The 24697-nt window shown below is 51.2% G+C and overlaps 4 protein-coding genes across 4 annotated transcripts; 2 read left to right on the top strand and 2 right to left on the bottom strand.

The window, feature by feature from the left end:
* The first annotated feature begins 13502 nt into the window (after positions 1–13502).
* LOC112340832 lies at positions 13503–16774 on the top strand. The gene has a single exon (XM_024659925.1). It carries the CDS (start codon positions 13670–13672, stop codon positions 16619–16621), a length of 2952 nt encoding a protein of 983 aa, XP_024515693.1. The 5' UTR covers positions 13503–13669; the 3' UTR covers positions 16622–16774.
* Positions 16775–16973: 199 nt separating this feature from the next.
* Positions 16974–18952, top strand: LOC9639719 (monothiol glutaredoxin-S17). Its single transcript, XM_002986062.2, has 3 exons — positions 16974–17183; positions 17510–17584; positions 17660–18952. The coding sequence occupies exons 1-3, from the start codon at positions 17010–17012 to the stop codon at positions 18797–18799; spliced, it is 1389 nt and encodes a 462-aa protein (XP_002986108.2). The 5' UTR covers positions 16974–17009; the 3' UTR covers positions 18800–18952.
* LOC9639782 (GDP-mannose 3,5-epimerase 1) lies at positions 18839–20701 on the bottom strand. Its single transcript, XM_002985999.2, has 6 exons — positions 20060–20701; positions 19910–20003; positions 19711–19840; positions 19509–19641; positions 19219–19426; positions 18839–19135 (listed from the first exon to the last, which is right to left on the bottom strand). Exons 1-6 carry the CDS (start codon positions 20458–20460, stop codon positions 18980–18982), a joined length of 1122 nt encoding a protein of 373 aa, XP_002986045.1. The 5' UTR covers positions 20461–20701; the 3' UTR covers positions 18839–18979.
* A 2570-nt stretch (positions 20702–23271) lies between these two features.
* On the bottom strand, positions 23272–24475 carry LOC9639781. The gene is made up of 2 exons (XM_002985998.2): positions 23748–24475; positions 23272–23669 (listed from the first exon to the last, which is right to left on the bottom strand). Exons 1-2 carry the CDS (start codon positions 24308–24310, stop codon positions 23501–23503), a joined length of 732 nt encoding a protein of 243 aa, XP_002986044.1. The 5' UTR covers positions 24311–24475; the 3' UTR covers positions 23272–23500.
* Between the last annotated feature and the right edge of the window lie 222 nt (positions 24476–24697).

Raw genomic sequence — 24697 nt, 5'->3', positions numbered from 1 at the left:
GTTAGTGTATTTGGCGAAAGGAAAGTTCCCAGTGATGTGCTCCCAAATCACCACTCCCAGTGAGTAGATGTCACACTTTTCATCAAAGGCAGGTCGGTGTCTAAGGCTTGGACTCACCATATGGAAAGATGCCAAGCAACTCAAGTATGCACTCGTGAAGGCTTAGTTTCTCCAGGATCGCAACTTCCTTCTTTGTCTCGTGTGACTGCACTAGGATGACTTTCCGTGACACTGAGGAGCTGTTGTCGGTGAGCGTCGCAGATATCATGTAGTCCCCGGCCAAGGCTTCACCCACGGTCACAACGCCCTGCACGGCTGTCAAATATTCTACGGGCTCCTGGCCCTTGACCAGCTGCTTTATCTCCTCAATAGTTCGTGCTGTGTTGGCCTGTACTTGGGCTATGATCTCGTCTTTGTGCTCATGACTGCGATCATACGAGGAGATGTGATCAGATTCAAGCAGCTGATGCAGCGATTGAGGCGCGCGTTGAGGTCGTCAAATTCGTCAACAGTGAGAGCGTGGCACGAGAAGAAGAAGCTCACCGTACTCGTCTTGCTGTGTTTCTCGACAAGACACACGCAGTCTTTCATCACAACTAGCAGCTTTTCTAGATTAACCTGAAGGTTGACATCGTCGTACCTGTATGAGCTGCTCTCGAGGGCGGTTTTAACCATCTTCACCTTGTCTGCCATCGCCTGGCATCTGCCTATGCTGTTGCAAGCAGCACAAGCAAGCTTGATCAGAAGGTCGGCTGTTCCTCGAAGATCTCCTCGAAGAGCTCCCAATGCTGCAGTAGCGCCTGCGGCGACCAAGCCCTCAGTCGCCATATCCCGGTGAATCGATCTTCACACATATTTATTGAAGAACTTATATTAGATCATGCATTGGATCAGTTGACTTCTCATTCCAATGAATTCTTCTTGACTTTGTTGATCAAGTGTGGCAAACAGCTGGAACACACTTCAGAAACAAGTTGGCTGACGCTCAAAGTTGCTGATTGATTGATCGTGCGAGAGATCGAAAAATGAAGAATTTTCAGCGTCATACGCACTCATCATGGAAGAGATCACCGCCAAAGAAAGGCTGATCGATTTTCCACTTCGGTAGCTCGTAAGATTCGAGGAAGCTACCAAAGCAAGGGATCAGTTTCCAATTAATTCTGCTTGACTTTGTATCAGTTGACTAAGAATTGCTCAATTAGATGAGAGCGTGTGTATATATATAGGGGGGACAATTTTGTTAGAGCCACGTGGCATACAGCACCTATAGCTTGAGTCACATTCCTTCAGTTTAGGGCTTTCTTAGTTTTCTTTCCCATCATGTGTGAGATCCATCCCAGGGGATTGTTTTGGGAGTGTTCTCATTCTTTATAGCACACTAGGCCATGAGGCCTGGCTTCTCTCATCATGGTATCAGAGCAATAAGTTAGGTTTTTCTGGCAGATCAGTGCCATAGATGCTAGGATAGGATGGCGTCATCTTCTTCCTCCAGAGACATGGAGCAGTTCGATAAGACGAATTTCCTTGCCTGGAAAAAACATGCACAGTTCTGGTTTATGAGGTGGGGATTCTGGCCTGTCTGGCCTATGGTATTTGGATGAATGCCCGTCCAAAGATGATGATGACACAGATCCATATAATGAGTGGAAAGATATGGATACTAGGCAAATGGAGCGTTAGGAGGAAGACTCAACCCTCTCTACAGTGTCCACATGAATATGGAGAAGAGTTTTGCTGAGAATTGGAAGTCAATTTGTGAAATTATGGGAGTGGACCTACAAGAAGATGTGGATATGTGTAGTGCATGTGATTATGGAATGAGATTTGAATATACTGTTATTGTGGATCCTTGAAACCTTGGATAAAATAGCCATCAAAGGGCTTTCTCATCAAACAATTACCCCTTTTTTAGTTGGTTTAAGGGAAGAGAAATAAAGTGTGCTATATTTTCCGTATCAAAGAAAATGGCAAGGGTTCGATTTTCATTAATTAGTGGCTACTTAAAATATAATATACTCTTGAGCAAGGTATATTTTTACCCCTAAATTTAAAATCGTACGTATTATGCATCCATGTGTATGACATGGATGCCCACGTCTTTCCTCTTGTGTGGAGTATCCACAGATGAAGGTATCCATTGTGGGACTGCAGTACAGGTGGATGAAGCAATTGTGTGGAGTATCCACGGATGAAAGTATCCACTATAGAACTGTAGTACGGGTGGATGAGGCAACAGTGTGGAGTATCCATGGATGAAGGTATACACTGTGGGACTGTAGTATGGGTGGATGACTAGTTGCCTGTGTGGAATACTCCACACATGAAGGTATCCATTGTGGGACTGCAGTACGGATGGATGATTAGTTTCCTGTGTGGAATACTCCACACATGAAAGTATCCACTGTGGGACTGCAGTACGGGTGGATGACTAGTTGCTTGTGTGGAATACTTCACACATGAAAGTATCCACTGTGGGACTGCAGTACAGGTGGATGACTAGTTGCCTGTGTGGAATACTCCACACATGAAGGTATCCACTGTGGGACTACAGTACGGGTGGATGACTAGTTGCCTATGTGGAATACTCCACACATGAAGGTATCCACTGTGGGATTGCAGTATGGGTGGATGAGGCAACTGTGTGGAGTATCCACGGATGAAGGTATCCACTATGGGACTGTAGTACTAGTGGATGAAGCAACTATGTGGAGTATCCACGGATGAAGGTATGAGTGGATGAAGCAATTGTGTGGAGTATCAATGGATAAAGGTATTCACTGTGAGACTGCAGTACGGTGTAAGCCACAAATTTTTCCTTTCCAATTTGCCAGCTTACCTCGTCTATCCGTCCAACACTGCCTTGGCTTTTGCTAAGTCCCCTCGCCAAGGTTCTCGCCTATGGTACCAGCTCCTACTTGGTTTCAGCTACTCACTGCACGAGCAACGGGGTGTTAGCCATCCTTCCACGGATTCCCAAATCACTCCCAATCCCCCTCCCCGGGTTAGACTGGACTTAAGGTTCGGCTACACTCCCCGCAAGCACAAGCAGCCAAGCACACCAAGCTTCCAGGTTCCTAACATCCCTTGGTACCACAAGACTTGATCATGGGACCCTCTAAATCCCAAGTCTTGAGTGCAACACTTGCTTCGGGATGCTGGGGCGAAACACCATGGCCTAGCGGCTCGGTATGGGTACCTCTCGCCCCCCACTTCCATCCCGAAGGAAGGCCCAAGACCCTAGGAAGGGCGAGGACCAATGAGCCGCATGGTACTCAAGTGGGGCACCACTCCACATGAGCCGGGAGCACCGCAATCGGTTTCCCTTTCGGGAGTGGGAGCTGCTCTTGAGCACTTCCTTGGATGGCCCCTCCGGCACCAGCCAAGTCCATGCTCACTCCCACCCAAGGCCCCTCGGTCCCAGTCTCAACCTCAAGTCGGTTTGGAAGTCCAACTGGAGAGTCCCTTCAAAACTGGTTCCTGGACCTCACTATCCCTACTATACTTTTGGAACCCCCTGCAGCCCCCCCCCCCTGGGAGACGCACGCTTTGGGCTTTCACCCCTTGACCCGTATTAGTATTTGGACTTAGTCTCTGGCTCGATCTCGGACCCGATTTCGGATCCGACTTCGGATTCGGGTTCGGACTCGATCACGGACTCGATCTCGGACCCGATCTCGGACCCGACCTCGGACTCGACCTCGGACTCGGTCTCGGACCCGATTTCGGATCCGGACTCCGTCTCGAACTCGGTCTCGAACTCGGACTCGAACTCGGTCCCCGAGTCGGTCTCGGACTCGATTCCGGACTCTATCTCAAACTCGGTCCTAGAGTCGGTCTTGGACTCGATCCTCGACTTGGTCCCATCCGATGAACTCTTTGTCATTTCGGTCAAGCTTTTGGGGATCCTTTAGCCTACGACATCTCGGGGAGTCGGTTCCTTACAACTCCACCACCCATAGAAGAAGTTCGATGCCCACATCGAACGTCTCGTTTTATCCTACGACTTGTTGTCCATGTCTCCGGGGGCATCCCCCCACTTAGCGGTGTGCCTAAGTTAGCCTCCCCGGCCAAGAGCCCATGACAACGGAATATAGGTGTCCCTATACTCCTCACTTCACCACGCCCTAGTATAGGGTCGGGACTTGAACCCAGCCTTGCTTTACTAGGGGGTTGGGACTCGAACCCAACCTCCGTAGAATACGTCTACGGATTCGACATCCCCGCGGGGAGTCAGGCGTAGTGCCCTACGCCTGGTCGACCTATCCAACCCATGCTAATTAGCTTACCTTTGGCGCGCCTTCGGGTCCCAACATATGCCATTTGCTCAACTTTGCAAATTGATATTTTTAATTGAATTTTGCATAAGTACATAGAGTTCTGCCTTGCAGAAATTCCTCCACTAGATCTCGCGCGTTCGCTAGGTTCTCCTCCGGTTCCCATGTTGCTTCGCAGTGTGGAAATCCTTTCCACTTCACATGGAACTCTCTCACCTCGCGTCCTTGTCGCTTGCTCTTGCGCGCATTGAGGATGGCTTCGACTTCGTATTCCTCTTCCCCTTGGATAACCTCAGGTAAAGGTCTCACTTGGTCCTTGCGAAGCGGATCCTCAAAGTACGGCTTGAGTAAGTTCACGTGGAACACTGGGTGCATCTTCCCCATCTCTCGAGGAAGTCGGAGTCGGTAAGCCACTTTACCGATTCGTGCCTCAATCTCGTAAGGCCCCGCGAACCTGCTTAAGGAACTCAAGATCAATTCATTTACAGGAATACATGCATCTTTACCTTTGGGTCAACTTTCGGCTGATCCCACTTGGTAGTCTGAGGTTTTTGGTGTTCAGCCACACCTTCTCCCCAGCTTGGAACTCTACATCCCGACGCTTCTGGTTCGCGTATTTAGTTTGCCTTTGTTGAGCCCGTTCCAAGGAATCCCTCACTAGATTCCAAATGCTGAGTCTTTCCGCCGTGAATGCCTCCACTGCGGGCAACTCTCCATGATACTCGGCCACGCCGAGTTCCACAGGACCTTCAATAGCTCGCCCATTGATGACTTCCCATGGACTCACCCCGATACTCGAATGTGGTGAGTTGTTATAACACATTTCCGCAAGTCCCAAATGACTTACCCAATCGGTCTGGTCTCCCGAGACATAGCATCGCAAATAATCCTCCAGCTGCCTATTCACCCTTTCCGTTTGTCCGTCTGTCAAGAAGTGTTAGGGCCAACAACTTGACTCAATACCCCATACCTGTCTGTGGGTGGTAGGCTGTGCTGAATTTCAACTTGGTGCGATACTGTTCCAGGAGAGTCCTCCAGAACCTACTGGTGAAGATCTTATCTAGATCTGAGATGATCTCTTCTGGTCTTCCCCGCACTCGAACCACTTGTTCAAAGAACAGCTTTGCCACACCTTCCGCATCCACATCTGTTGTGGTGGGTATGAAGTGTGCCATTTTTGAAAATCGGTCCACCACCACGAATATCGCATCAAACCCCTCACTTGGGGGGAGTCCCGTGATGAAGTCCATTGTAAGACATTTCCACGGGCGATCTGGAATTGGGATGCTTTGCAACAAGCCCCCACTAGCCTTGGTCACGGCTTTTACCTGCTAACATGTTGGACATGTCTTTACATAGTCTTGGACGTCCTTAGCCATATCTGGCCAATGGTACTTCCTTTTGAGTAAGCCCATCGTCTTGGGCACTCCACCATGTCCCGCAAGAGGTCCGTCATGACACTCTTCTAAGGCCACCTTCCTTAGTTCCCCTTCTGGAACATACACCCTCGTTTGCTTGTAATAAATGAGTCCGTTGCGTTCTGCATAGCCCGTTTTCTCTTCCGTTGGCAGCTCACCTCTCTGGTGAGCTTCCCGCGCCTCTAGATTCCTCAGCAACACTTCCTGTGCTAGACCATCGTTCTCATATGCTGTCCGCACATCGTCCCAGAAGGTTGCTGTTGCGCTGGATATTGCCAACTTCAAGCTCGCTTTTCGACTTAGCGCATCCGCCACGATGTTGCTCTTCCCAGGCTTGTACAGAATTTTGCAATCAAACTCGGCCAAGGCATTGGCCCACCGACCTTGTTTCCCTCTTAGGTCGGGCTGTGACAAGAAGTGTTTCGTTGCCACATTGTCCGTGTAAACCTTGAAGTGTCTCCCAAGGTAGTGTCGCCACTCCTTGAGTGCCTTGACCACCGCAAACAATTCCTTCTCGTGAGCAGGCCACTTCCGTTGAGCCTTGTCCAGCTTCTTCGAGAAGAACGCTACCGGATGGTTGTCTTGCTTCAGAACTGCACCCAACGCAAAGTCCGAAGCATCCGTTTCTACCTCAAAGTCCTTACCAAAGTCTGGCAATGCCAATATGGGAGCCTTCCTCAACTTCCCTTTGAGGTGGATGAATGCCGCCTCGCATTCTGCTGTCCATACCATCTTCCCTTTTCCTGTTTGGTCCGTTAAGGGCAGGGCTACTCTCGAATAGTGTCTGATAAACTTTCGATAGTAGTTGCATAGCCCCAGGAATGCCCTCAACTCATGTACATTCGATGGTCGCTCCCAATCCTGGATCGCTTGGACCTTCTCTAGGTCCACCTTGAGCCCGTCCTGGCCCACCACATGCCCGAGAAACTTTACCTCTTGTTGAGCAAAGTCACATTTGCTCTCTTTAGCATACAGTTTGTGTTCCCTTAGTTTCTCAAACACCTTCGCCAAGTGTTCGGCATGCTCCTCTAGCGTCTCGCTATAGATCAGGATGTCGTCAATATAGACGACCACGAAGTGATCCAGATAGGGTACAAAGATGTGGTTCATCAACGCCGAAAACGTTGCCGGCGCATTGCACAGCCCAAAGGGCATCACCAGAAACTCAAAGCTCCCATACCTCGTTCGACAGGTTGTCTTCTCGACATCTTCCTCAGCTACCCTGATCTGGTAGTATCCTGACCTTAGGTCAATCCTCGAGAAGTATTTTGCCTTTCCCAACCTATCGAACAGGTCCTCGATCCTTGGCAAAGGGTACTTGTTCTTCTTGGTATACTTGTTGAGCAACCGGTAGTCTATGCACATGCGCATAGATCCATCTTTCTTTTTCACAAATAGCACCGGCGCCCCATACAGCGACTTGCTCAACCTAACATACCCTTTGTCCACCAACTCCTCTAGTTGGCTCTTGAGCTCCTTGAGTTCTTTTTCGTTCAATCGATAGGGTGGACGAACCACCGCCTCAGCACCCTCGACTAGCTCAATCTTATGTTCTATCGGTCGTGCGGGGGGCAACCCCGCCGGTAGCTCCTCCGGCATCGTATCCTGGAATTGGTCCAGCACCTGCTGGATCACTAAAGGTACTTCTTCCGTTCTTGTCTTTTTGTCACTCTTCACCGAGAGTAAGCACAAAAAGGCTGCCTTAGTTCCTTTAGTGAGTTGTCCTCTCGTGGACACCAGGTTTAAGCATGACTCTTTGGCCTTGCTTTGCCCTACCTTTAGATCCTAGGCCTCCACCCTAGATCTTCTTCCTTGGGCATTCGCCAATACCACAAGGTTCCTACCTTGTCCATGCAGGGCTACCACGAACCGATTAAACCAATCCATTCCGAAGATCACGTCAAATCCCGCCATGTCCAAGACGGTGAAATCCATGTCCACTTTCCATGTCCCCACTTCGACTCTCGCTTGTCGAAGTACCTCATCGGTGCTTTGGCTACCTTGAACAAACTCTATAGTCCTTGGTTCGCCTAGCCGCTGCACCGTTAGTCTGGCTTGCCGGACTATGTCTGCAGCCACAAAATTATCCGAAGCACCCGTGTCAATAAGGATCTTAACAAAGCTACCTCCGAGCTTCCCTCGGAGGGCTAGTAGATGTCGCGAACGACTCTCTACCAAAGTTGCTTGTGTAATGAGTAACTTTGAGTTAGGGACTGGATCACATACCTCATTTTGGACTTCACCCGACTTGATGGCCATATTGGTTCTGGCCTTCTTCGGGTAGGGACATTCCCTCGAAAAGTGTCCCGCTTCACCGCAGTTGTAGCATACGTTGTTTCCCACGCTGCTATATGACTTGACCTTTTTATCCGTGGGTTTGTCTCTTTTCGCTTGACTCCCCCACGTACTTGCTCGCTGGCCACCGGATTTGCCTTTCCGGAATCCCGAGGACTCATTCTTAGAGAAACTCTTCTTGAATTTCCCCCTGCTATATGTTCCCCTCGGTTTGGCCCCTTTGTGAAACGTGGATCCCGACCCCGTCGTGTTCCCCTTTCGCAGGTTATCGTTGAAATGCACCTTGATGGCCGCATCCAACGCTTCCTTGTAGTTGGTCGGGTTCCAGCGCATCACCTCACCGCGAGCCCAGGTTTGCAAACCTGATATAAAGGCATGGAACGCATCCATATCCCCCATGTCCGTGACAAGTATCCTCTTTGCCATGAACCCATTCACATATTCCTGGATGGTTCCAGTCTGCTTCAGCCTACTCAGCTCATCTCTCAGATGCAGAGTGGCATTCGGAGGAACGTATGTCGCGCGGATCCTCGCCTTCATCATGTCCCAGGTGGCCGCTGGTCCTTCGTTGGCCTCCGTTGTTCTCCACCAAGACTTGGCATTATCTGCCAAGTATGGTTTTGCACATGGGACCTTCTCCGAGCTCGGTAACCGTAACGCTCGGAAGTAGTCCTCCATATCGTAAAACCAATCCTCCACAACCTTATAGTCGTTCACTCCCTTGAACACCGGTGGGGGCTTTGGTTTGTACTTGGGAACTGCCTGAGGGACTGATTCCACTTCGGTCTGTTCGACCTTGTCTGGTTTTGCCTCAGTCCCTGCCGAAGGGTCCGCACCTTCTGCGCTGCCTTCATCCGCAGTCTTTCGCTTTTTCTTCCGCTTCTCGTCACGCTTTAACTTGCGTACGAGAGTCTCCAGCAGGGCATTGGTCTGTGCCAGCTGTCCTTCTAGCACGTCCAATCGAGCCTTGGACGACCGAACCTCGCCACCGGACTCCTGTTTGGAAGTTTCCTCACTAGAGTCCTCCTCATGCAAGGATTCCTCATCCATAGCCTCTTGTTCAACTGGAGGCTCCAGCTCCGGCGGAGGTTCCGTCTCCGCCTGGGTTCGCTTACGCCCTACCCTTGCCATCTCCCAGCAATCCGCCTCTATCCTTCGCTAGAACTGAGATAAAGGCTCCGATACCAAATTGTAAGCCACAAATTTTTCCTTTCCAATTTGCCAGCTTACCTCGTCTATCCGTCCAACACTGCCTTGGCTTTTGCTAAGTCCCCTCGCCAAGGTTCTCGCCTATGGTACCAGCTCCTACTTGGTTTCAGCTACTCACTGCACGAGCAACGGGGTGTTAGCCATCCTTCCACGGATTCCCAAATCACTCCCAATCCCCCTCCCCGGGTTAGACTGGACTTAAGGTTCGGCTACACTCCCCGCAAGCACAAGCAGCCAAGCACACCAAGCTTCTAGGTTCCTAACATCCCTTGGTACCACAAGACTTGATCATGGGACCCTCTAAATCCCAAGTCTTGAGTGCAACACTTGCTTCGGGATGCCGGGGCGAAACACCGTGGCCTAGCGGCCCGGTATGGGTACCTCTCGCCCCCCACTTCCATCCCGAAGGAAGGCCCAAGCCCCTAGGAAGGGCGAGGACCAATGAGCCGCATGGTACTCAAGTGGGGCACCACTCCACATAAGCCGGGAGCACCGCAATCGGTTTCCCTTTCGGGAGTGGGAGCTGCTCTTGAGCACTTCCTTGGATGGCCCCTCCGGCACCAGCCAAGTCCATGCTCACTCCCACCCAAGGCCCCTCGGTCCCAGTCTCAACCTCAAGTCGGTTTGGAAGCCCAACTGGAGAGTCCCTTCAAAACTGGTTCCTGGACCTCACTATCCCTACTATACTTTTGGAACCCCCTGCAGCCCCCCCCCCGGGAGACGCACGCTTTGGGCTTTCACCCCTTGACCCGTATTAGTATTTGGACTTAGTCTCTGGCTCGATCTCGGACCCGATTTCGGATCCGACTTCGGATTCGGGTTCGGACTCGATCACGGACCCGATCTCGGACCCGATCTCGGACCCGACCTCGGACTCGACCTCGGACTCGGTCTCGGACCCGATTTCGGATCCGGACTCCGTCTCGAACTCGGTCTCGAACTCGGACTCGAACTCGGTCCCCGAGTCGGTCTCGGACTCGATTCCGGACTCTATCTCGAACTCGGTCCTAGAGTCGGTCTTGGACTCGATCCTCGACTTGGTCCCATCCGATGAACTCTTTGTCATTTCGGTCAAGCTTTTGGGGATCCTTTAGCCTACGACATCTCGGGGAGTCGGTTCCTTACATACGGGTGGATAACTAGTTGCTTGTGTGGAGTATCCACAGATGAAGGTATCCACTGCGGAATTGTAGTACGGGTAGATAACTAATTGCCTCACATGGAATAATTAAGCAACATATGCAATATGGCACAAGCTCCATATGTTATGTCTAAGCCTCACTAGGAGACATCTCAACAGACAAAATGAGTACTTGCTTGCATTGGAGTAACAGAAGGATTGAGGTTCTAATAAACCTGTGCAATACTTCCTCCACATAAGCTTGTTGTGAGAGTGTCACAACTCCTGGCCGTGGTTGCTGAACTTGAATCCCAAGGAAAGTGTGCACAGGGCCAAGATCTTGCATCTCAAACTGGGCTCCTAGCTTTCTCTTGGCTTCAGCAAGCAAGATAGGACGACTGTTCTGGATGGATTGCAAGGTTTCTGTTCCAGGGAAGCTGCTAGCTACAATGGCAGTGGCTACTGTGAGTTCATCTGCGAGTTCATCACTGCAGATATCCAAAGTCGACTTGGCCACGTGAATCACAAGACGATCCAGCAGTTGCAGCGAGACCACGTGGTTGATGGCTTGGCCATCACGTCCTTTTCAATGCCATTATGCGAGCCATGCATCATGGGAAAGCAGCATCGTCGGGCGTTCAACTCTGGTGGGAGTGTTCAGTTCAGCTGGTTCACTCAGACTTATGTGGCCCTTTTCAAGTGATGACACAGCGCAAGAAGAGGTACTTTATTTCGTTTATTGATGATGCTACGAGGTATGTGGCTGTTAAGTTCTTAGCTCCTAAGGACGAAGCTTTGCTAGCATTTAAGGCTTATAAGCATGAAGTGGAGAACCAGCTTGATTTAATTCACAGTTCCATACACTCCTGAGCTTAACGGGGTAGCTGAGCGGTTTAACAGGACAGTGGTGGAGCTGGCTAGGACGATGATTGCCGATGCTGGTCTTCCTCCTAGGGTTTTGGGATCATGCGATAGCCATGCGTAATAGGGTGTTGACCACAGCTATTCAAGGCAAGACACCTTATGAGGCTTGGCTGTCTAGCTTTTTCTCATGTTCCTAATGAGCTACGCGGGAAATTGGATGTTAAATCCAAGAAGTGTATATTTCTGGGCTATAGTGATGAGCAGCGAGGATATCGACTCCTTCATCTAGACTCAGGAAAGAGTTTGTGAGTCGAGATGTCATCTTTGATGAATCTCGTGTGTATTTTCAACGTCACAAGGATCCAGGAGTTCCTTCTACAGGTTCTTTGTGGAGAAAGTAGGGCGAGCTCACAGCCTGTTTTCTTTCATCCATGGGAAGATGAGGAGGATGATCCTCTACCTCGACTTGGCTGTGCTTATGCTCCAGCTGCAGGGGGAGCTTCAACCTCTGCTGTGACACGAGCTCCAGAGCCTGATCACGTTCCTGAGGTGGTTGCTGATCCTGAGCCCGAGCACAATATTCCTGAACCTGAGCGTATGGTAACCTGTGCGTCACAGTGACCCTGATATTATCCAGGTCTTGAGCCGCTCTGGTCGCCCTTTAACCTATACAGCGAAGGGTGAAGCTTATCAGCGAGAGCAAGCTGAGAAGCGAGCACGAGCAGCTGCTAGAGCTTCTTATCATCAGAGTTCAACGGCTATGTTCACAGCAGCAGAGGTGAAGATTCTTGTTACGCTTGCACAAGCTAAGAAATCTCCTTATGCTGCTGTGTGGGGTGCGAGCTCATGCAACAAATGAAACCTGGTATCTTCCTGATGAAGTTCCTGACAATGCTAATGTAGTTTCGACAAAGCTACTTTTCTGCGTGAAAGCTGGACCTTCAGGAGAAGTGCAGTGCTTTAAAGCTAGGCTTGTGGGACGAGGCTTTACTCAGATCGAAGGCATAGACTTTACAGAAACTTTCAGCCCGGTCGTGAAGATGGCTTCTACTAGGCTGTTACTTGCTTTAGCAGCGCAGCATGATCTTTATGTGGAGCAAATGGATGTGAAGACTGCATTTTTACATGGAGAAATTCCTGAGGAGGTTTACATCCGGCCTTGATCCGAGCCAGAGGATTTATCGGCTGAAGAAGGCTTTATATGGCCTCCATGCATCTGATTCTTTTCTGATTTCTCTTGGATTCCAGAAAAACCATGCCGACTCAAATGTGTATATGAAGATTGAGGATGGTGCTTTGGTCATTTTGGCCTTGTATGTGGACGATGGTATCTTCTTGCTGAAATCAAGAGAAAGCTAGGAGCCCAGTTTGAGATGCAAGATCTTGGCCCCGTGCACACTTTCCTTGGGATTCAAGTTCAGCAACCACGACCAGGAGTTGTGACACTCTCACAACGAGCTTATGTGGAGGAAGTATTGCGCAGGTTTGGGCTTGAGAACCTCAATCCTTCCGTTACTCCAATGCAAGCGAGTACTCATTTGTCTGCTGAGATGTCTCCTAGTGAGGCTGAGACGCAACAGATGGATCTTGTGCCATATCGCCAGGTCGTTGGATGCTTAATCTACTTGGCCGTTTGTACCCGCCCAGACATTGCTTATTCTGTGGGAGAGGTGGCTAAGTATATGGCAAATCCAGGCTGGCAACATTGGCAAGCTGTGAAGTGCATCTTGCGCTATCTCAGAGGCACTGCTAATTTTGGCCTGAGCTATCAACGGCATGTTTCTGGTCACGCATTTATTTTGCAAGGCTATGCCGATGCAGATTATGCAGGGGATTTAGACGACAAGAAGTCTACATCCGGTTATTGCCTTTTCCTTGGTGATGGTGTGGTAACTTGGAGCAGCAAGCGGCAAGCTGTGACAGCCTTGTCGACAACTGAAGTGGAGTATCTAGCTTTGACAGGGGCAGCACAAGAGGCGAGCTGGCTTTGTGAGCTTGTAGCGAGTATGCAGCTACGGCAACAAGGACCCACGGTCATTCTCTCGGATAATCAATCAGCAATTGCTCTTTCAGAGAATCCGAGATATCACGCCAGGACGAAGCATATACAAATAAAATACCACTACATCAGAGAACAAGTGATGGGAGGAGAGCTGAGGCCCAGGTTGCTGATATCTTCACTAAGGCTCTTCCATCTATTGTTTTCTGCAAACATCGAGAAGCGCTTGGAGTACTCGCAGGGCTCCAGCTAGGTGGGCGGCAATGGTCACGCTGGTGATAAAGATCCAGGTGGGAGTGTTAGAGCCACGTGGCGTACAGATTCTTTCTTTCCCAAACCAAACCCTAATTTTGTGGAGGAGGGAGGAGAGCTCGGCTATGGCGGCAGCGAGGGCTTTTTCTCCTCTTCCTAGCTTGCGGCGGGCGCCACGGCAACGAGCGGCCGCTCGGATTCCAAGCTGACATCCATCCCAGGGGATTGTTCTGGGTGCATGGCCTCCTTAACATCAAAATTTGAGCTGGAGTCATCTGTTTCAGATTCGGAGTACTTGATATCGCGGTATGAAGCCGCTATGAAGGCTTGGGAAGATCTAAGGGATCCAGCAGTAGCTGTTGACTTGTACAGACGCGCAGAGACATATCTGCTGGACACTCTAAAGCTGGATTCTGTAGGGAGCATCGATGGCGGAAACTTTGGAAAAATCTTTAAAGGTACGCTGATGGAGAGCCATGGAGAGAGGTTTGAGCTTAGCAGAGGGCCTTGGGTTAACGCAAAGAGGCACCAAACGCCGTCAAGGTCCATTTTGAAAGGCGACCACAGCGAGAAAATGATAACAGTCGCTGTTAAGAAAATCGACACTGGCGAAGTTGAACTGGATGAGGTTGTGGAAGTCTTGAGGGAGGCCTGCAATGTAAGGGTGCTACAAGGAACCAGGAATGTGGTGCATGTCTATGGGGTTACCCGCAACAGCGATCTCAATGGCGTCTGCATCGTCATGGAGCTCGTGGAAGGCCCGCACGGTGATCTTAGCAGGTTTCTTAAGTCTCGGGGTCCGGGCTTGGAAGAGCTTCCATCTTGGTGGAAGACAAAGCTGGAAATCTTCATGGAGGTGGTGGTGGGAGTAAAGACTTGCCATCGAAATGGCGTTTACCACGGAGATCTCAAAGGTAGAAACGTGCTTTTGGACAGCTTCTGCACGCCCAAGCTCGTAGACTTTGGATTCAGCTTCAGGGTGAGAGACGTTGACTACCTCAACTCGCTGGGCGGGTCGCTGTTCTGGATATCGCCTGAGGTTTCAGATGCGCTGGATGATCCAGAAGGCTTTAAGCTCATTGTGGACAATCCTTTCCCATCAGATGTATACTCCTTGGGCATGCTATGGATCGAGATGTCCTGGGATGGTTTCATCCCTGATGGCCCTGAGAAGCGTGATGAGATCAAGGAAATTATTGACAACAAGAGATTCCCAGGCTGTCCAGTGACTCTTGAAATTCCACCAGGCTTGAAACAGCCTGTGATCGAGCCAGTTTTTGACGAGCTCTTTGCCATGGTTGACGGCTGCTGCCAGGACCGTACAAATAGATTCTCCCTGGAGCAGTGCCTGGAACATGCACACGCTGCTTATGATAAGCTATGGAATGTCGTCCGATGCGACAGCTGCAACAACAACAACAACGATGATCTTGCATTCGTTTCGTCGCCAGAGTACAGGGACATGCTCAACCGTCTCAGGACAAGGTTCCCTAACGTTCTGGACGCTTTCGTTGAGCAGCCAAGCAAGAACATGGTGGTGGACATTGACGGGAACACGCTGCTACATCTCTTTTGCAAGATTGATTTCAAAATGGGCGTCGAGTATATCATGGACAGAGCGGGGGTCACTTGGAGTTTCAACCCTGAAAGGGATGTTTCCCGACTGTGCAGCATCTGCGCCCGGCCAGGGAGTCCAGCTGTGCTGCGCTTCCTGGCCAGCAAATGGAGAGACATCGTTGTGCAGGAAGAGTGGCTACTGCACGAAGCATGCGATGGCCAAAGTGACGAGGTACTGTCCTATCTTCTCTACGATTTAGGAATGGACTACGATACATGGCACCCGAGCAGCAACCTGAAACCGCTGCACAGAATGGCGCATCAAGGCAACACCAAACTGATGAGAATCCTGCTTGACTATGTGCAGCAGCCCGACTACGTCAATGTAGCGCTGGTTAACGAGTTCCATACTCCACTTTCGTATGCCATCGAAGGTGACAAGGTGGGAGCGGTCATGTTCCTGCTTGAAAGAGGGGGGACTCTGGGAACGACACATGCGAATGACCCGCATTTTTTGAGAGAGTTGTTTTACCATGCCATGGACTTCTGGAGCTTAGCCGTGATGACAGCGTTTCTGGAGCTGGACGTTTTCGTGATTGATGCAGCTTCCAATGATGGGATAACTAGTTCTACAGCAAAGGTGGCGCAGCTGTTTCGACACAGGCATCATATCGAGCCCCAACACCGGGCTTTTCTGCCACTTCTTAGGATTTTTGTGGAGGCATGTAAGATGTATGGAGTGGAGCCTTTCAGCCATGCATGCTCGAGAGATGGGGACTGGTCAGTCTTCCAACTCCTCATCTCGCATTGGAAGGATCCAGCCCGACATGATCGCGTTGAAGACAGGTTGTGGAGGAGCCTGGGGGCAAATGGAAGCAGGGAAATGGTTGAGTACGCAGCCGGGGTGCTCGACTTTGACGGCTGGTCCTTTGCCTGCCTTGCGCGAGCCGCCCGGCAGAATGCTGAAGTGCTAGCCGTCTTGACAGAGATGGGGAAACTCCCACACGACACCGATGACGAGAGAAAGGATGAAAGCAGTACTAGCGCCTACCAGACGGGGGAGCTTGAGGAAGCAATTGAGAAGGGTGACGTTCATCTCGTTTTTGACAAGCTGCATAGCCTCCTCCGTTACGAGGAGGATTACACGGACGTGATCGCCAGTTTGGACCTTAACCAGGTAATTGATACCGAGGGAGGGGTGTTGGAAAAGCTGAGGAAGCTGATACATGAGCTTTCTTCCAAGGAGGAGTGGGCAGACTTGGGACAATCTCTCATGGCCGCGTGTGCTTTCAAAGGGGAAAAGGCCATGGTGGAACTCCTTATAAGTGAAGGTGGTGTTGTGCTGGACGGGCTAGAGTATCACCATGATCAAGTGTCAACACCACTGTTGCAAGCAGTTGCTAGTCAGGACAGTGAGATGGTGGAACTGCTACTGAGGGCGGGTGCGAGGCCCAACGCCGGAACATCGGGAGAAACTGCAATGGACATTGCAGCGCGATGTGGGAACCAAAGAATTGTTCGGCTGCTCATCCGCTATAACTTTGACACGGGCATGAGGGACAAGAACAATGCAGCGTACATGGACATTGTGGCATACATGACTTCGAGGAAATGGAAGAGGCAAATTGGATGAAATCGAACATCACAAAGTTTCGATCGAATTTGGAGGAAAGAGATTGTAATGTTTGTTGGTTTGATTCGATTCCACCTCCACAAAGGAGACTGATGTTGCATCACAACAACTCATTCTTTTAGTGCTCCCAAACATTGGGGGATATCCACATCACTCTCCCTGTATAGTAGCCACTCGCAGCTCAACACGTGGCGCCCGGCACGAGTACAGCCCGTTCCTTCCACGCACGCAAACGGGGTTTTGCACGTTGGGTGGGGCCCACGCCGCCACGGTGGCGGAATATGCGCTCTCTGCTGGGAGGGAATATGCGCTTGCTCGTCCTCTTTAAAAGCTTGCCCTAGCTCTCCTCTGTTCTAGGTCGAGGTCGGAGGTCCGAAGAGGGAGAGACATGGCGCTCATGGTGGAAGAAGCTCGTGGATTGGCGCATCTCGACGAGGTTGTCAAGGCTGGTAAATCGGTCGTGCTCCATTTCCGTGCGCCCTGGTGCGAGGCCTCCAAGCAAATGGATGTCGTCTTCGAGCAACTCTGTGCCGACACTGCTCCGCGGGCCAGATTTCTCCGGGTTTGTATACAATACTTCATCGATTTCTCGGATCGCATTCTAGTTTTCTTTTTCTTTTTCGATTCGCTGCTGCTTGTCTTGTTCTTTCTTCTTTGGATTTGGTTTCTCTTTCATCTTCCACGTTTCTAAATCGGTCACATTTTTGTTGTGGAGTTGTGAATGGCAAGTCTCATTCTTAAGTGAGTCTGGTTGTTGGTGGTGCTATTTTTTTTTCCCTTCTCTTCTGCCGTATGCCATGTCTCGCTTGACAGGGCGTGTGCTCGATTTCTCTTCTCTGATTTGCCTAGACTTGACTAATAAACATCCACCAATTATTGTACTCACAGGTTGAAGCCGAGGAGCATCCAGAAATATCCGAAAAGTACAGCGTTTCTGTGGTGCCTTACTTCGTTTTTATAAAGGTAGAAAAGGAAAAGTCACTGAATCGCTGCATCTGGTCGTTGTTTTCTTACTCTTGTGTGCTGTTTGTGATGCAGAACCAGGAGGTGATCGACAAGCTGGAGGGCGCGAATCCAGCCGAATTGGCCACCAAAGTTGAGGCTTTGGCGGGGGAAGCTGCTCCTCCAAAGGAGAATGGAGCGAGCAAGACGGAAATCAAGTCCGAGGAGCCTCCTCCTTCGGTGTCCGGTGAGCTCAAGTCAAAGCTGGACAAGCTCGTTAGCTCCAAGCCCGTGATGCTGTTCATGAAGGGGAGCCCCGAAGAGCCTCGCTGTGGCTTCAGCCGGAATGTGGTGAGTTTGCTCAAGGAGGAGTCCGTGGATTTTGGGAGCTTCGACATCTTGCAAGACGAAGAAGTCCGTCAAGGTTTGAAGCTCTACTCCAACTGGCCCACATACCCGCAGCTGTACTACAAAGGCGAGCTTTTGGGAGGGTGTGATGTGATAATGGAGATGCACAAGAGTGGGGAGCTGGGAGAAGCTCTCGCGGACGCCAAGCTAAAGTCGCAAGAGAATGGCAGCAAAGCTCACGCCAATGGATCCGACAAGGGACCGGAGGAAACTCTCGAGGAGCGCCTAAAGAAGCTTATCCACTCGCACGACGTGATGCTGTTCATGAAAGGGAGTCCGTCGGAGCCAAAGTGCGGTTTCAGCAAGAAAGTGGCGGGAGCACTCGAGGAGGTGGGAGTTCCTTTTGGCTCCTTCGACATTCTGAGCGACGAAGAGGTCCGGCAAGGCATCAAGTCCTTCTCCAACTGGCCAACGTTTCCGCAGCTATACGTCAAGGGCGAGCTGATAGGTGGATGCGACATCGTCATGGAAATGCACAAGAGTGGCGAGCTCAAGGAGGCTATGGGGGCGACAGAGGAAAAGGAAGACATCAACAGCCGGCTGAAAAAGCTGATTCACTCGTCCCCGACAATGCTTTTCATGAAAGGGACGCCGGAGGAGCCAATGTGCGGGTTTAGCAAGAAGGTGGCAAGCGCACTCAAGGAGGAAGGCATCGAATTTGGCAGCTTTGATATTCTCAGTGACGAGGAGGTGAGGCAGGGGCTCAAGGCATTCTCAAACTGGCCAACTTATCCTCAGCTCTACCACAAAGGCGAGCTTATCGGGGGCTGTGACATTATCATGGAGATGAAAGAGAATAAGGAGCTCAAGGAAGCTCTCGCCAGCTAAAGTTCCATCGTTTCAAGCGAATCGAATCCAAGCCAAGAGAAAGAAAAATAAAACCAAGATGTTTGTATTCTTATTGCTGCTACTCTTTCACTTCCACCGCAAGTGGGAGTGAAGGAACGCTTCGTGATTATCCAAAGCTCACTCTTTTACTTTTTGAGTTTGTCACTTAAGTTCGCTTTACTACTCCTTGCCATCGGCCTTCCTGAGCGAGCCAAGCTGGACAGGAGCTTGAGTTCCCACAACTTTGGAGGAGCTATAAGCAGCCATATCCTGTCCCTCAGAGATCTCCTCGTCTAGCTGCTCCTTGATCCACATATAAGTGATCCGGAGTCCATCCTACACACCACACAATCTCACGTTAGTTTGCTTCTGCAAAACAGGAGAGAGAGGAAGAAATAAATAAAAACTCGTTTTTTCACCTTGAGTCGCATTGTTGGGGCCCAACCGAGCTTCTCCTTTATCAGATTGTTGTCCGAATTTCTACCACGAACACCTTCTGGCCCAGGGATATGGTGGATTGGCAGTTTCTTGTCTCCAAAACCCAAGATAATCTCAGCCATCTCGTTCATGCTCACCATCTCATCACTTCCGATATTGAGCGGTTCACGAAAGTCCGACTTTGTCAGCCTGTGCACGACAAGAAAGAAAAAGCAAAAGGCATTTAGTATCGATCGACCATCAATTCCAGAAAGCAGAAAAAGAGACACACCTCAAAACACCCTCCACACATTCATCGATGAACGTAAATGATCGTGTTTGCTTCCCATCACCCCACATCTCAAACTTATCAGTGGAAGTTAGAGCTTTCCTACAAAATGCCGCTGGAGCCTTCTCCCGTCCACCTGAATTGTTTTTCATCAATCACCAATACATGAGCTACGAGAGTAAAGAACAAACTTTAGACCGCTCACCTTTCCAGGTACCAAAAGGCCCATAAATATTGTGAAATCTTCCAATCCGGCACTCGATTCCAAAATCCTTGGTGTAGTGCTTGCACAGCTCTTCACTGCAGAGCTTCTCTAGTCCATAAGCATCTTGAGGCTAGAAAGAGCAACATGAAAAACAAAAAGTTTGAGAAACAAGTTGTTTTTTTCTTGGAAGACAGCATACCTCTGCTGGCCAAGCATCCGATTCCTTGAGACTCACGTTCGTTTCAAGTTGCTTGAATTCTGGGTAAATGCATGCGCTGGATGCATAGAAAAACCTGGGAGAAGGAAAAAGTCAAAATACCAAGGAAAAAAGAAAAAGATTTTTCCAAACCTTTTGACTCCATTGATCCGAGCTGCTTCCAGCATGTTGAAACTGATCATGGTGTTGTTGAAAAGAATCACCGAGTGATTCGATTGTATGAATCCCATCCCACCCATGTCGGCTGCCAAATTAAAGACGTGATCAACACCCTTGGTCACCGCCAAGCAATTCTCCATCACTCGCAGATCCACGAGATGGAATTCGTGGCAAAACATCTCCTCGCTCATATGCTCGTTCTTCTTCCAATCCGACGCGATGACGTAGTGGCCCTCGGCCTTGAGCCGCCGCGCGATGTGTGATGCTATGAATCCTCCAGCGCCGGAGATGGAAATGCGAAGCTTTTCATTCGGCCAATAGGTCTCGCGCTCCAGCTCTGCCCCTGCGGTGTAATCGCCATAGTGGCTCCCCATCTCCTCTAGCTATCAAATTACAAACCTTTGGCTATCTCTCCTCTCTTCCCTCCTAATTTATACAAGCCCTATGTATGGGGTAAAAAGGCCCCAAGAAAAGAGCCTTTTACTATTTCCTTTTCACCTTTTTACAATTGCACGAAAATTTCTAAGGTATCTCAGTAGAGGTTCTATGCAACGCCACAAGAAAATTTCCCAAATGGAAATTTTCTCATGGAGGGTGGCCCGTGGGAAGGGAAGGAAGGGAGGGAGAATGGTAGCATCTGGTCAGGTATCTCCCCAAAAGAAGCTATTGCCACTCGTCGCGATGCTGGTGGAAAGCGATAGGTGGTGGTCTTGGTTTCGAGCTCGTGTGGGCGAGTCTAGGGCATTAATAAGGCTATGGTGGACACTACCTCTTCCATGTTATTGCTATGGCGGACGCCTTGGTCTCGGTGGCGCTCCTGGGCCGCCTCGCCTTCTTCCTGGCAATGCGCCGCCACTCGCCGTCTTCGTCCTGTCCAGGTAAGAAGAAGAGAGGGCGAAATCTGGATTCGCAGGGCCTGGTCGCGCAATGTAGGGTTTCTGGAGCGTCGAGTGCTCGGGATCAGGGTGATCAAGGGGGTGGCATAGCGATCAGCGATGTGGCGGCAGCAGGGTTGAGATTGAGCGCCAGGGATGGCGATGGAGGTTTTACCCAGCTTCGAGTGGAGAGGCTCATTGTTGCGGCTCACTTGGCAACTTTGCTCGTCAAGCTCAAGGCTGTGTCGTCGGGGATCAAGGCTGCAGACTTGGTCGTCAAGGCGATCAAGGCTGCTCATGGGGTGATGCTTTTGCTCAATGCCCAGCGCAGTGGTGGCAGCAGCTTGATACTCTCCCCCGATGGGATCGTCGTGGGAATTCGAGCTGCCAAGGTTGTGATCAAAGGTCTCAAGATGTCTCACAAGGCACTCAAGTCTCGGGGCTTCCACAGAGGAGTGGGCTTTGGTGGGGGGTTTAAGAAGGTGGCGAGCGGGATCAAGGCGTCTTTTGGTGCTCTCGACCTGGTGAGGGGCAGCAAAGGGATTCTCAGCGAGGTGATGGTCGCCCATGATCGAGTTGCGGCGGCAAACTGGACCGTGATTCTCAAATGCTACGAGGCATCGAGAGGCGCGCTGAGCACTGTGGAAGCGCTGGCGTCGCTCAAGGTTGGTTTCGTGGCTGCGTTTGGCAAGGGCCTGCTGGGAGTGAAAGGTGCCATCGGAGGCATGGGTGTGATGATCAAAGCTTGGGTCGTTTCCAAGGAACTCTACGTGCTGTTGATCAAGGGGGTGGGGCTCTCGCACGGGGCGAGGGAGGTGTTCAACATCATAACAGAGAAACGGCATGAGGCCCGGGCTGTCTCCAGGACGACGAAGGTGTTGACAGTCGCAGATAGTGTGCGTTTCACTAGCAGAGAAGCCGTGCCATCGATTGCTTGTGGCAGCGAGCGCACGACTTTGCGCAAGGCGGCGACTTTGGCATCGGTGACGATGGCTCCTCTCAATCCGTTTAGCTGTTACGACACCGGCAAGGCAGGGTGGTGGGCGCAGCAGACTTCTCGCTCAGAGCTTTGTCTCCTGTTCTCGGTCCAAGGCCTGGGACGGCAGTTATAAGTTCCGCGGGGATATTTTCTCACGGCATGGAGCAGCAGCAGCAGCAGCGCATGGGATGGAAGAAAAAAATACTTCCATTTATTCGCTCGAGACAACTCTGACAGCGGCGGCAGTGACGGTCCATCACGTCGTGCACAAGAAAAGGGCCTCGTTTCTCGGGATCCGATCCTCCAGGCCGCAGACCGGAGAAGTGGATCGAGAAAGATAAAAAAGAAAAGAGCACCACCACCAAAGATCTCCGAGGATAAGAAAAAGTGGTGGATGCGTGATAGAATCGAAGCAAGGCAGCAGATAGCGATGAGCAAGCAATTCACGGCCCCGTCCTAGGTACGAGATAAGCTTCACAAATCCGCTAAGCTTGTTTCTGGTTGCGTGTCTGCATCGACGGGGATAAAAGGCCATGTAAGACACGAAAGCGGGAGCGTCGCTAAGCTGGCCGACGTCGTTCTAATCTGATCACGGGGAAGATCATCGCTGGTGTTGGGCTTTGTCGTTTGCTCGCGACACACGGCCCGAGGCCAATCGCTGGAGCAAAACGGATGGGAACAGGGCGCTCCATTTTCAAGCTTGCGGTGGAGATCATGGATCTGACGACAAAGGAGGGAGGAGAAAGGTGGTAATGCAAAAGGCAGTGTGAGCGAGAGAAAGAGTCGTCCACCGCTGGCCCTCTCCTTTTCTTTTGTGTTGTTTGCGAGACTGGGCACACACACTCACTCTCCAATAATGCAATGCAGTGGATTTCTTTGTATCTTTTGGTCGCCACGACTCTGTGGCTGCCTTTCTTTTTTGTTTTGGTGGCCTGGGCTTGGCTTGGCTTGGCTTGACCCACCAAAAGACGGGCGAGGTCGCGGTTTCGAATCCCGCGCCGCGCAAAACGCTGCAACGAGCGTGTGGGCTTGGCTGACACACCTTGAAAGTCCAGCAACATGGGAGGCGAGCAACGGTCGGGATGGCCGGGCCCCAACGGCTGCGATTGACTGGCGCGGACTTTGGTTGGCCGTTTCATTCGGCTTGTATGTATGGCCAGCTTTGTTTGGTTTGGTTTTTGGTCTGTTTGTTTGGTGTGAGGAAAAGAAAAAAACTCGGGGTCTGGCGATGGTCAGGTCTGATGGACGATGAATCAATCAATGCACACCCTCGAGCTAACTATCTAGCGACGATTTTAATCGTAGAAAAGCTTTTGCTAGTGTGCATGGAAGAAGATAACGGAGAGCATTAAACTCTTTACTGTTGTTGGTCTAGTGCTATCTTCTTCTTCTAATCCCTTGGGGCCCTCGATACTCTTCTCGCATCGAGGGAGCAAAAAGAAAAAATTTGGACACTCACACAAAAACACAAGCGGTGGAGGAGGAGGAGGAAGTATTTACACTGTGATCGATCGGATCGATCGAAACGAGCGAGCGAGGGGAAGGAGATCCGCGCGGCTACTACGTCGACAAGAGAATGGGCCGGGGATTCGTGGGCCGGATGAGCCTCAAAAAGTCCTCCTTGCCCGATCCTTGGAGCCTCCGCAACGCACAGAATCGGGCACCAATGGTGGCCGCCGAGATCCCCCGGTGGATGGTCGCGTGGTGCGACAATCTCACGACCGGCAATCTGGAACAAAACCAGCGGGATGTGAGATCCGAGCACGAGGCAAACAAGGGATCGATCATCGAGGGGTTAGATTCGTACGGGATGGGGATGGTGGCGATCTCCGGCTCCTCGCTCGTCTCCTCCTGCTCCCGCCCGCTCGCAAACACCACCGTGCTCAGCCGGCTGGGACCCCTCACGCGGCAGCGGCTACACGTCTTGAGCGTGGACGAGATCTGGGCCGGCCGGGGCGCGGCGCCGCCGGAGAATTTGGATCTGGCTCCGCTGGTGCTGCTGGCGGCGGTGGCGGTGGAAGAAGCTTGAGGCGGCAGATGTGGAGGAGGAGGAGAATGGTGTTGCTGTTGCAGCTGTTGGGCGCGATGCATCCGGCATCTGAAAGATCCGGGGTGGGAGGTGGGAGCGCAGAGGCACGTCATCTTGGCGGGGGCGGAGGCGGCGGAGGCATTCTGCCCCGCCGCCGACGAAGGGCCTCTACACACCGCGCGGAACGCCGACGCTCTCATTGCCCTCAATCGCTCCGACGACATTGGGAGATCTGGCTGTGGCTGGAGCTGATGCTGGTGGAGCTGATGCTGGGCGGGATTTGAACGGCGGGGCTGCTGCTGCTTCACCGGGGCCGGGATAACGAAGCGCGAATCATGCATCGTGGAAGAAGATACGCAGCGCTGCTAGAGCGATCGTTCGTGGCGATTGGCGAGCGATCTTACCAGGTGATCGATCTGGAAGTGTATGGAAGCCTTGGACTGGAGGCAAAGACCGCGAGACTAGCTAAAAAAATGGCGGCCAAAGCGGCAAATTGTTCCGTCCAAGGGCTCGGTCGCTCTTTTATGGACGGAAAAAGGTCGCCTCCGTACGGGTGTACGGCCACCATGTCATTAGCAAGCGGGGGACAGAATGGCGCTCCACGTGGCGGTGCCACGTGACCAGATTGCGGAGGCGCGGACACGTGGGCCGGGTGTTGCATTATTTGACCGGGCAAAAGTTTGCGTGTTTTCACCACCGTTGTTTCGTTGAATCTCCATTTAAAGGGA

This window comes from Selaginella moellendorffii, unplaced genomic scaffold (genome assembly GCF_000143415.4).
Source record: "Selaginella moellendorffii unplaced genomic scaffold, v1.0 SELMOscaffold_71, whole genome shotgun sequence".
Lineage (NCBI taxonomy): Eukaryota > Viridiplantae > Streptophyta > Lycopodiopsida > Selaginellales > Selaginellaceae > Selaginella > Selaginella moellendorffii.
This window is presented reverse-complemented; position numbering and strand designations above follow the sequence as displayed.

What these genes read in the sequence shown, in the direction of transcription:
- LOC9639781 (XM_002985998.2), bottom strand. Translation starts at nt 24,310, where the DNA reads ATGCATGATTCGCGCTTCGTTATCCCGGCCCCGGTGAAGCAGCAGCAG. An exon ending in ATCGCCACCATCCCCATCCC is followed by an intron (nt 23,670 to 23,747) that starts GTACGAATCTAA and finishes GTTTTGTTCCAG; the next exon opens with ATTGCCGGTCGTGAGATTGT.
- LOC112340832 (XM_024659925.1), top strand. Translation starts at nt 13,670, where the DNA reads ATGGCCTCCTTAACATCAAAATTTGAGCTGGAGTCATCTGTTTCAGAT.
- LOC9639719 (XM_002986062.2), top strand. Translation starts at nt 17,010, where the DNA reads ATGGCGCTCATGGTGGAAGAAGCTCGTGGATTGGCGCATCTCGACGAG. An exon ending in CGCGGGCCAGATTTCTCCGG is followed by an intron (nt 17,184 to 17,509) that starts GTTTGTATACAA and finishes TTGTACTCACAG; the next exon opens with GTTGAAGCCGAGGAGCATCC. An exon ending in CTTACTTCGTTTTTATAAAG is followed by an intron (nt 17,585 to 17,659) that starts GTAGAAAAGGAA and finishes TTTGTGATGCAG; the next exon opens with AACCAGGAGGTGATCGACAA.
- LOC9639782 (XM_002985999.2), bottom strand. Translation starts at nt 20,460, where the DNA reads ATGGGGAGCCACTATGGCGATTACACCGCAGGGGCAGAGCTGGAGCGC. An exon ending in CGGATCAATGGAGTCAAAAG is followed by an intron (nt 20,004 to 20,059) that starts GTTTGGAAAAAT and finishes TCCTTCTCCCAG; the next exon opens with GTTTTTCTATGCATCCAGCG. An exon ending in CGGATGCTTGGCCAGCAGAG is followed by an intron (nt 19,841 to 19,909) that starts GTATGCTGTCTT and finishes TGCTCTTTCTAG; the next exon opens with CCTCAAGATGCTTATGGACT.